General features: G+C 52.2%; 1 protein-coding gene across 1 annotated transcript; it reads left to right on the forward strand.

The window, feature by feature from the left end:
• Window positions 1–714: 714 nt before the first annotated feature.
• LOC115387317 (volume-regulated anion channel subunit LRRC8D) lies at window positions 715–5577 on the forward strand. The gene is made up of 5 exons (XM_030089987.1): window positions 715–1029; window positions 1330–1854; window positions 1979–2229; window positions 2704–3081; window positions 4392–5577. Exons 1-5 carry the CDS (start codon window positions 721–723, stop codon window positions 5512–5514), a joined length of 2586 nt encoding a protein of 861 aa, XP_029945847.1. The 5' UTR covers window positions 715–720; the 3' UTR covers window positions 5515–5577.
• The last annotated feature ends 5909 nt before the right edge of the window (window positions 5578–11486 follow it).

Raw genomic sequence — 11486 nt, forward strand, 5'->3', positions numbered from 1 at the left:
AACGATATGAACCAATCACAGAAGACAAACACATGTGCAGACAACTTCATAAGCCACCAGCAGAGGGCAAAATCAGTGAGTAAAGACCACAACACATATGAGCGCAACATATGCAACAAACACATTTACAATATTCACATATGCAGCAAATACATGTGCAACGTCCACATATGCAGCAAACACACATGCACCATAAACATATACATATACATGAAGCAACAACACTTGGCAAAAACATTAATCCCATCAGCCAAATACACATAGCAACAGCAAAGACCAACAACATCGACACGTATCACATGTGCTGTTTTTGACACAAATGGAACCCCATATTATTGAGCAGTTTGTTGTTGTTTCCCTCGGTGTTTCGGCCTTGAAGGAGTTAAAGTGGGCTCACAGACCCTCGCCAGGGTCTTGGACTTGTGTCCTCGGTTGCCTTGGCGACGGCTGAAAAGCTGCGAGGCCTCCTGCCCAGGAGGAGTTTTGTGGTGTTTTCAGCCGAAAAACCAGACGGGACCAGTCTGGGAGGGAGAGGAGACCGGAGGGAAACCAGGTTCCTCGTCGGGTAGGAAGAGTCCGTCCGTCTTCATCTGTTTCATTCTGAGGTCAACTCACCTTTAAAGTACCCCAGAAGTTTTTATATGAGCACCACATACGAAATGTGGAAACTTTAAACTGAAGCAGGTTTAAAACACAAGGTTCCAGGATCCAGAGGACGAGATGTTCTCCCTGTCGGAGCTGGCTCCCCTGAACCAGCACCAGAGCAGCTGCAAGCTGCTCAAGCCGTGGTGGGAGGTCTTCATGGACCACCTGGTGGTCCTCATGCTGCTGACCTCGGTCCTGGCCTGCACCGAGCAGCTGTCCCGGGACCGGGTGGTGTGCATCCCCCTGGATCCGCCGCCGCCCGCTGCCAACGGGAGCTCCCGCGGTCCTGCAGACGCCTCGTCCCCCGGGCCCCGCGGCGTCGGTCCGGAGCTGCAGGGTCGACGCACACATCTGGTTTACCAGCAGTACATCTACATCAGCCAGGTAGGACGGAGACGCCGCCTTCCTTATTGTCACATGCAACTGGTTCTGTGCACCATGACGGTTTTGCCTTTTCACTTGAAGTCACGACAGTGAATTCAAGTGAAAAGGCAAAACCGTCATGGTGCACAGAACCGGCGGCAGCCTTTCAGAAAGGTTGTGTATGATCCGTTTCCATGGAGACAGTCGAAGCGTTTTCAGAAAGCTGCGTTTTCAGCAGCTGAGAGCACCGTCGTCGTGTGAACGGTCAGTGTGAGTGTGTGTGTGTGTGTGTGTGTGTGTGTGTGTGTGTGTGGTCCTCAGGTGTGCTACCACGAGGCCCTGCCGCTGTGCTCCCGGTTCTTCCCCTACATGGCGCTGCTGCAGTCCCTGCTGCTGGTCGCCGCCGGCTCCTTCTGGCTCCACTTCCCGCTCACCTCGTCGCGGGTCGAGCAGTTCCTGGCCGTCCTGGCCAAGTGCTGCGAGTCTCCCTGGACGTCCCAGGCCCTGTCGCGAGCCGCCCGGCAGGAGGGCCTCCGGGGGGAGCGGGAGGAGGGGGAGAAACCCGCGGCCTCCCGGACCAGACGCTCCAGCCTGGACAGTCCGCTCCTGAAGAGGTGGGACGGGGCGTCCCCCTCCCCGTCCCCCTGCCCGTCCTGTCGCTCCTCCGTCTCCTCCTCGTCCCTGGGCTCCCGGGGGACCGTCCCTCCCTCCGGGCCCCCGGTCCTGGTGGACGGCCCCCGGCAGGACGTCAGTTTGGACAGGAGTGACGAGGAGCAGGCCCGGGCGCTGTTCGAGAGGGTCAGGAAGTTCCGCTCTCACTGCGAGAGCTCAGCCGTCATTTTCAAGGTGAGAGGTGATCAGAGGGTCAGGGGTCAGGGGTCAGACCACAAACCGCCCGCTTTCCTCATAGTGAAGAGAGAATTTCAGTTTTTTTCTCGTCTGTTTCTTCTTCTTCCCGTCTCTCCTTCAGGTTTACTTGGCTCAGACGGTGTTCAAAGTGCTGATGGTGCTGCTGATCATGAGCTACACCCTCCCCCTCCTCAGCTCCTTCACGTTCAACCACACCTGTCAGCCCGAGGAGCGCCCCCTGGTGGGCTACGCCACCTTCCAGTGTATCCACGTCCTGTCCTCGCTGCTGCGCAAACTGCTGCTGGCCTACCTGAGCCTGCTGGGCCTCTACGGCCTGCTGAACCTGTACACGCTCAGCTGGAGCTTACACAGGTCAGGGCGGCGTTCAGGGAAGTCAGGGACTTTTTCCTCAGGATCATTAACTATTGCAATAAACATTAAACTTAATTGATTAATTAAAATTTAATTTTATTTAAATAGTGCCAAATACAACACAGTGAATTCAGGGGAAACTGACAAAAAAAAAAAAAAACTCAACTTGAGCAAGCAGAGGAGAAGGTGGAGGGGAAAATCTTCCACACATACGTGGAGAACATTGCAAACTGCACAGAAAGGCCCGGATGGGATGTTCAGAGTGGAGCCAAAGAGTGTAAGACACAACAGAATTAATGTGAAATAGAATAAGGAAAACAGTATTAGAATAGAAATCCTTATTTAAATTGATGGATGTCACTGCCACATGCAGGCAATGTCTTGCTCAAGGATTCTTTAACATGTGGAATTGAACCAACGACCACTCTACCAATCCAGTGTGTGTTGTGTATTTCCTGTGCTCTGCTCTGGCAGCTCCTTGCGGCAGTACTGCTTCCACTCTCCAAAGGACCTGCGCTTCATGAGGGACGTTCCCGACCTTGGAAACGACCTCGCCTTCCTCATCCACATGCTGGACCAGTACGACCCGCTGCTGGTGCAGCGGCTCTCCGTCTTCCTGTCGCCGGGCAGCGAGAGCCGGCTGCTGGAGGAGAGCCTGGAGAGGCGCTGGGGGGAGGAGGAGCTGCGAGGCCTGACCTCGCTGGACGCCGACGGCCGCTCCGCCCTGCAGCTGGTGGCGCTGCCCCGTCTCCCGCCGGCGCTCTTCAGCCTCGGGCAGCTTCACGTGCTCAAGCTGGAGCTCATCGCAGACGCCCGGTTCACTGCGCAGGTGGCCAACATGGCGGCTCTCAGGTAGGGCTCACTCTCTGACCTTTAACCTTTTAATATGGATTAGGGAGCCCTGAAGCCATAATTTGTGCGTTTAAAAGGGACTTTTTATTCCTCTATAAATCCCAATGAAGCTGCGTTCTAAAATGACCATGTAAACACCTGAAAACTTTATTCAGAATGAAGTTTGAATCCGAATGGACCGGCGGGTTTATTCTTTGTTGGAAGATGCTAATAGGCGCGACTTCATTCTGGTCGTTCTGCGCATGCGCGGTCGTGATGACGCAATATTCCAAGATGGCAGCCCGCGGTCTGTGTTTTGACTCAGATGGTTTATTTAAAGGGATACTTCAACATTTTTGCAAATTGGCCCATTTAGTGCAATTCCTTAGTCATTTCGAACAGCATACTTACTTTCTTTGTGAGGGCGAGCTGTTGTTTATTCAGAGGCGAGTCGGGGAAGGTTTTCGGGACGGACACAATGGAAGTGGATGGTATTTTTGCTTCCCCTCGTCAAACTCATTAAATACACAATCCAACAACCCCAAAACACTTTGGTGGACACGTTATAATCCGCACATTCACTACGCTGTGGAACACCAACAAATAATATTGTAGCGTTACGACACTGAAGCAAATACTGGGAACTACTTTTTCTTTTGAAATCACTACGCCCAGACACCATGTTTAGTAAGTAGTTCCGTCTTAGCAATCTTCGCAAAAACAACTCAATCTGGTAATTTTGCATTAATATTTCACAGCGTAGTGAATGTGCGGATTATAACGTGTCCACCAAAGTGTTTTGGGGTTGTTGGATTTGATGAGTTTGACAAGGGGAACCAAAAATACCATCCACTTCCATTGTGTCCGTCCCGAAAACCTTCCCCGACTCACCTCTGAATAAACAACAGCTCGCCCTCACATAAAGAGTAACTATGCTGTTTGAAATGACTAAGGAATTGTGCTAAATGGGCCAATGTTGCCAAAATGTTGAAGTATCACTTTAACGGCAGTTTTAGAAGAGTTGGATTAATGAAACGAGCGTATCGACGGACAATTAACAACTGGGACATTTTCAAAGCTGTAGAGTCAAAGTTAATCAAGAACAAAAGACAAGAAAAATGCTGTTTATTTCGGTGAGACGTAAGTACGTCACGGCCGCCCCCTGTCCAATCAGAGCCCAGCATGAGAGGATTTAGTTCTTCCTTTTCCCCTTGTAAACACGACACTCATGAATATAATTCTGAATTACTTGATTCAGAATAAACCAATTCCGAATTAAAACATGATGTAACCACAGTCATTGATGAGGACCTCTTCCCTGGCTGTTTCAGGGAGCTCCACCTTCACCACTGCTCCCCGGCGGTGGATCCCACCGCACTGGCTGTTCTGCAGGAGCGTCTGGAAGTCCTCCAGCTCACCTTCACTCAGCCTTCACAGATCCCCGGCTGGGTCCTGTCCCTCCGCAGCCTCCACGAGCTCCACCTGTCGGGCCGTCTGAGCGCCGAAGGCGGGGTGGGCCGCGGCTGGGCGCTGGGGAGCCTCCGCCAGCTGCGTCACCTGCGCGTGCTGGTGATCAGTGGCGCGCTGCAGAGGATCCCCGGGGAGCTGTGCGAGGTGGCGGGCAGCCTGACCCGGCTGGAGATCCTGAATGAGGGCACCAGGCTGCTGGTGCTGACGGGCCTGAAGCGGGTGGCCGACCTGACGGAGCTGCGGCTGCAGGACTGTCAGCTGGAGCGCCTGCCCACCGCCCTGCTGGCGCTGACCCGCCTGCACACGCTCGACCTCCAGCACAATAACCTCCGCACCCTGGAGGAGCTGCTCGGTTTGGCTCACCTGCGTCGTCTCTCCTGCCTGAGGCTGGGCTACAACCGGGTGGTGGCCCTGCCGCCCAGCGTGGGGGTCCTCCGGGGCCTGGAGCTCCTGGACCTGTCCAACAACCAGCTGCAGAGCCTCCCCCCGGCTCTCTTCGCCCTGCGCCGCCTCCGCAGGCTCCTGCTGGCCGGGAACCTGCTGGAGGAGCTCCCCGGCGAGGTGAGGGCGCTGCAGCTGCTCACGGAGCTGGACCTGAGTGGGAACCGGCTGGAGAGCCTGCCCTCTGACCTCTGCAGCGGCTGCACTGAGCTGCGAGTTCTCAATGTGGCTCACAACGCTTTGAGTTCGATCCCCGGAGGAGTGGCGGCTCTGGCTCGGCTGAGCAGGTTGGACCTGCGAGGGAACTGTCTGCAGGGACTGCCGGCCGAGCTGGGCTGCTGCTCCGGGCTGCAGGGCGGAGGCCTCCTGGTGGAGAACTGGCTCCTGCGCTCTCTGCCCTCACACGTCAGGGACCTCCTGAGCCAGTCTGCCGCCCCGCCTGCTGCTTCCTCTGAGCCTCAGTCCAGGCCGGAGTCCGACAGCTTCCCATACTTCTACCCGACACAGTGGAGCTTCTCCTCCGCTCTGGAGTCACGCATCTAAAGACAAACAGCCGCTGATGCCAGTAATCTGCTCCTACTAATGCTCGTTTGCACTATAATAAAACCCACATGATCCTGTAGTGGTTTCGCACGTACCTTCATAAGAAGGTCTTTGATTGGAATCTGGAACTCACTCAGCAAACACTTTGAAAATAACTTTTTCATTCAAGTCTCAATCTGAATAGATTAAAAAGATAAGAAGTTGTGTTTACTTATTATGCAGATTTATATTGTGCAAAGTATTGATGTGTTTAAAGGAAACTGTAGGGTGCTGGAAATTCTGTTGTAAAACTAACAAAAATAGGTTCAGAAGTTCTTTCATGTCAAGGTCAGATTTAGTTTATTTCAATGTACAGTGCCTTGCGAAAGTATGCAGCCCCCTTGAACTTTTCAAAATTTTGCCACATTTCAGGCTTCAAACATAAAGATATAAAATTTCAATTTTTTGTCAAGATTCAACAACAAGTGGGACACAAACGTGAAGTGGAACGAAATTTATTGGATGTTTTAAACTTTTTAAACAAATAAAAAACTGAAAAGTGGGGCGTGTAATATTACTCGGCCCCTTTACTTTCAGTGCCGCAAACTCACTCCAGACGTTCAGTGAGGATCTCTGAATGAACCAATGTCATCCTAAATGACTGATGATGATAAATAGAATCCACCTGTGTGGAATCAAGCCTTCGTATAAATGCACCTGCTCTGTGACAGTCTCAGGGCTCTGTTTAAAGCACAGAGAGGATCGTGAAGATCAAGGAACACTCCAGGCAGGTCCGAGATACTGTTGTGGAGAAGTTTAAAGCCGGATGTAGATACAAAAAGATTTCCCAAGCTTTAAACATCTCAAGGAGCTCTGTGCAAGCAATCATGTTGAAATGGAAGAAGTATCAGACCACTGCAAATCTACCAACCCCCAGCCGTCCCTCTAAACTTTCATCTCGAACAAGGAGACTGATCAGAGATCAGCCAAGAGGAACCATGATCACTCTGGATGAACTGCAGAGATCTACAGCTGAGGGAGGAGAGTCTGTCCAGAGGACAACAATCAGTCGTACTCTGCAAATACAGAGCCAAATACAGGAGCATTCTGGAAGAAAACTTGTTGGAGTCTGCAACAGACCTGAGAATGAAACGGAGATTTATCTTCCAACAGGACAATGATCCAAAACATAAAGTCAAATCTACAATTCACAAAAAACGTATTCAGGTGTTAGAATGGCCAAGTGAAAGTCCAGACCTGAACCCAGTCCAGAATCTGTGGAAAGAGCTGAAGACTGCTGTTCACAAACGCTCTCCATCCAACCTCACTGAGCTCCAGCTGTTTTCAAGGAAGAATGGGAAGAATTTCAGTCTCTCGATGTGCAAAACTGATAGACGTACCCCAAGCGACTTGCAGCTGTAATTTCAGCAAAAGCTGGCGCTACAAAACATTAGCGCAAGGGGGCCGAGTAATATTGCACGCCCTACTTTTCAGTTTTTTATTTGTTTAAAAAGTTTAAAACATCAAATAAATTTTGTTCCACTTCACGATTGCGTCCCACTTGTTTATTCTTGACAAAAAAATAAAATTTTATATCTTTATGTTTGAAGTCTGAAATGTGGCAAAATTTTGAAAATTTCGAGGGGGCCGAATACTTTCGCAAGGCACTGTATTTTTTGATTAGATACCTGAAAGAAAGTTTGATTTCAAAACAGATTTCATATGACATCAGTTTGAAATCATTGTACTCATTCATAAGAAGATAAGATGTTGGCCACATGCCGTAAACCATATTTACTTTAGTCTTTTAACCACCTCAAAAGAAACATTTTTTTATCTTTTTAAATTACATTTTCATACACAACTTGTAGTGTTGCACACAACTGCAATGCAAAACCATTCAATTTGTCCTTTACTTTCCCCTGGTGAGACACTCTTAAGCTTTCATCTCCAATTGCAATTCTTTTAAAAATAATGTACAGCAATATTTTGATTTGTCGTTCACTATGTAATTTTAAAAGCATGAAACAGTGACAGTGTGTATCTCAGTTACTTTCTAATACAGTGGATGCACAAGTTGGCAAAACTTAGTAATTTGGACAAATTGATAAATTGGTTATGACTTATCAGTATTAGGGCCTAAAATATTTATATTGCCGATCAATCTGTCGATCTGTGCAATGTATCAGATTCCTTTAAATGTGTTTTTCTCGCAGATGATCACAATATCTTTTTTTTTCCTCAAATGTGAAGAGGTGATCATAGACTGTAAAAGGTGCTGGAGACAGTGTGCTCAAGCACGACTGGAACAGAGAGGCAGTGGTAATCTGAGTACACTGTGGACATGTGATAATACATTCATGACTGCAGGTAAAAACACATGACTGTTCTTATGACTACATAGGATGATATCCATCCACCAAATAATTATTACAATTAAAATGTGATAACGATACGATTTTAATTTGCCTTTGAATCTTTACCAAAGTGCGTTGTTTTTTTGTTTGTTTTTTTAATCAAAGATTATGTTGACAATTTTTTATGGTCCATCCATCCATCCATCCATCTTCAGCCGCTTATCCGGGGCCGGGTCGCGGGGGCAGCAGTCTCAGCAGGGATGCCCAGACTTCCCTGTCCCCAGACACTTCCTCCAGCTCTTCCGGGAGGATCCCAAGGCGTTCCCAGGCCAGCCGAGAGACATAGTCTCTCCAGCGTGTCCTGGGTCTTCCCCGGGGTCTCCTCCCGGTGGGACATGCCCGGAAAACCTCCCCAGGGAGGCGTCCAGGAGGCATCCTGAACAGATGCCCGAGCCACCTCAGCTGGCCCCTCTCGATGTGGAGGAGAAGCGGCTCTACTCTGAGCTCCTCCCTGGTGACTGAGCTCCTCACCCTATCTCTAAGGGAGCGCCCAGCCACCCTACGGAGGAAGCTCATTTCGGCCGCTTGTATCCGGGATCTTGTCCTTTCGGTCATGACCCAAAGTTCATGACCATAGGTGAGGGTGGGAACGTAGATTGACCGGTAAATCGAGAGCTTCGCCTTTCGGCTCAGCTCCCTCTTCACCACAACGGACCGATACAACGACTGCATCACTGCAGACGCTGCACCGATCCGCCTGTCAATCTCACGCTCCATCCGTCCCCCACTCGTGAACAAGACCCCAAGATACTTAAACTCCTCCACCTGGGCTAGGGTCTCTCCACCTACCTGGAGAGGGCAAGCCACCTTGTTCCGGTCGAGGACCATGGCCTCGGATTTGGAGGTGCTGATCCTCATTCCTGTCGCTTCACACTCGGCTGCGAACCGCCCCAGTGCATGCTGTAGGTCCTGGTTCGATGAAGCCAACAGGACAACATCATCTGCAAAAAGCAGAGATGAAATCCTGTGGTCCCCGAACCGGACCCCCTCCGGCCCCTGGCTGCACCTAGAAATTCTGTCCATAAAAATGATGAACAAAACCGGTGACAAAGGGCAGCCCTGCCGGAGTCCAACATGCACCGGGAACAGGTCCGACTTACTGCCGGCAATGCGGACCAGACTCCTACTCCGGTCATACAAAGACCGGACGGCCCTTAACAAGGGGCCCCGGACTCCGTATTCCCGGAGCACCCCCCACAAGACACCACGAGGGACGCGGTCGAATGCCTTCTCCAAATCCACAAAACACATGTGGACTGGTTGGGCAAACTCCCACGAACCCTCGAGCACCCTATGGAGGGTATAGAGCTGGTCCACTGTTCCACGACCAGGACGAAAACCGCATTGTTCCTCCTGAATCCGAGGTTCGACTATCGGTCGGATCCTCCTCTCCAGTACCATGGAATAGACTTTCCCGGGGAGGCTGAGGAGTGTGATCCCCCTATAGTTGGAGCACACCCTCCGGTCCCCCTTTTTAAACAGGGGGACCACCACCCCGGTCTGCCAATCCAGAGGCACCGTCCCCGACCGCCACGCGATGTTGCAGAGACGTGTCAACCAAGACAGTCCCTGCACATCCAGAGACTTGAGGTACTCAGGGCGAATCTCATCCACCCCCGGTGCCTTGCCACCGAGGAGCTTACCAACCACCTCGGTGACTTCAGCTTGGGTGATGGACGAGTCCACCTCTGAGACCTCAGCCTCTGCTTCCTCCACGGAAGACGTGGCGACGGGATTGAGGAGGTCCTCGAAGTATTCCTTCCACCGTCCTGTGATATCCCCAGTTGAGGTCAGCAACTCCCCACCTTCACTGTAAACAGTGTTGGTGGAGACCTGCTTTCCCCTCCTGAGGCGCCGGACGGTTTGCCAGAATTTCTTCGAGGCTGACCGATAGTCCTCCTCCATGGCCTCCCCGAACTCCTCCCAGACCCGAGTTTTTGCCTCCACAACTGCTCGGGCTGCAGTTCGCTTGGCCTGCCGGTACCCGTCAGCTGCTTCGGGAGTCCCATGAGCCAGCAAGGCTCGATAGGACTCCTTCTTCAGCTTGACGGCAGCCCTTACTTCCGGTGTCCACCACCGGGTTCGGGGGTTGCCGCCACGACAGGCACCGGAGACCTTACGACCACAGCTCCGAGCAGCTGCTTCGACAATGGAGGTGGAGAACATGGTCCACTCGGACTCAATGTCTCCAACCTCCCTCGGGACATGAGAGAAGCTCTCCCGGAGGTGGGAGTTGAAAACCCTGCTGACAGAGGGTTCCACCAGACGTTCCCAACAGACCCTCACAATACGTTTGGGTCTGCCAAGTCTGTCCGGTTTTCTCCTCCGCCAGCGAATCCAACTCACCACCAGGTGGTGATCGGTCGACAGCTCTGCTCCTCTCTTCGCCCGAGTGTCCAAAACACGCGGCCGAAGGTCAGATGACACGACAACAAAGTCGATCATCGACCTCCGCCCGAGGGTGTCCTGGTGCCAAGTGCACTTATGGACACCCCTGTGCTCGAACATGGTGTTCGTTATGGACAAACTGTGACTAGCACAGAAGTCCAATAACAGAACACCACTCGGGTTCAGATCAGAGAGGCCATGCGATCCAATCACCCCCTTCCAGGTCTCACTGTCGCTGCCCACGTGGGCATTGAAGTCCCCCAGTAGAACAATGGAGTCTCCAGTCGGAGCACTGTCCAGCACCCCTCCCAGGGACTCCAAGAAGGCCGGGTACTCTGCACTGCTGTTCGGCCCATAAGCTGAAACAACAGTGAGGCACCTATCCCCGACCCGAAGGCGCAGGGATGCGACCCTCTCGTTCACTGGGGTGAACTCCAACACATGGCGGCTGAGCTGCGGGGCTATAAGCAAACCCACACCAGCCCGCCGCCTCTCACCGCGGGCAACGCCAGAGAAGTGGAGAGTCCAGCCCTTCTCGAGAGGTTGGGTTCCAGAGCCCAGGCTATGTGTGGAGGTGAGCCCGACTATATCTAGCCGGTATCTCTCAACCTCCCTTACAAGCTCGGGCTCCTTCCCCCCCAACGAGGTGACATTCCATGTCCCTAGAGCTAGTCTCTGTGTCTGAGGATCAGGTCGCCGGGCACCCTGCCATCGGCTGCCACCCAATCCACATTGCACCCAGCCCCTACGATTCCCTCGGCGGGTGGTGGGTCCACCGGAGGGTCGGCCCACGTCGCCCCTTCGGGCTGAGCCCGGCCGGGCCCCGTGGGCAAAGGCCCGGCCACCAGGCGCTCGCTTGCGAGCCCCAACCCCAGGCCTGGCTCCAGGGTGGGGCCCCGGCTGCGCCATACCGGGCGACGTCACGGGCCTCGATTGTAATATATTCATAAGGGCTATTGACCTGCCCTTGGTCTGGCCCATCACCCAGGACCTGTTTGTCATGGGAGACCCTGCCAGGGGCATAAAGCCCCGGACAACATAGCTCCTGGGATCACGTGGGCACTCAAACTCCCCCACCACTTTAAGGTGGCAGGTCAGGGGGGAGATTTCATTTCATTCAATAGATGGCATGGAATGAATGAATTAAGTAATTCATGCAACCTAAAATGTTGCTTTAATTCCAGATTA

The sequence above is a fragment of the Salarias fasciatus genome, chromosome 4, assembly GCF_902148845.1.
Source record: "Salarias fasciatus chromosome 4, fSalaFa1.1, whole genome shotgun sequence".
Classification (NCBI taxonomy): Eukaryota; Metazoa; Chordata; class Actinopteri; order Blenniiformes; family Blenniidae; genus Salarias; species Salarias fasciatus.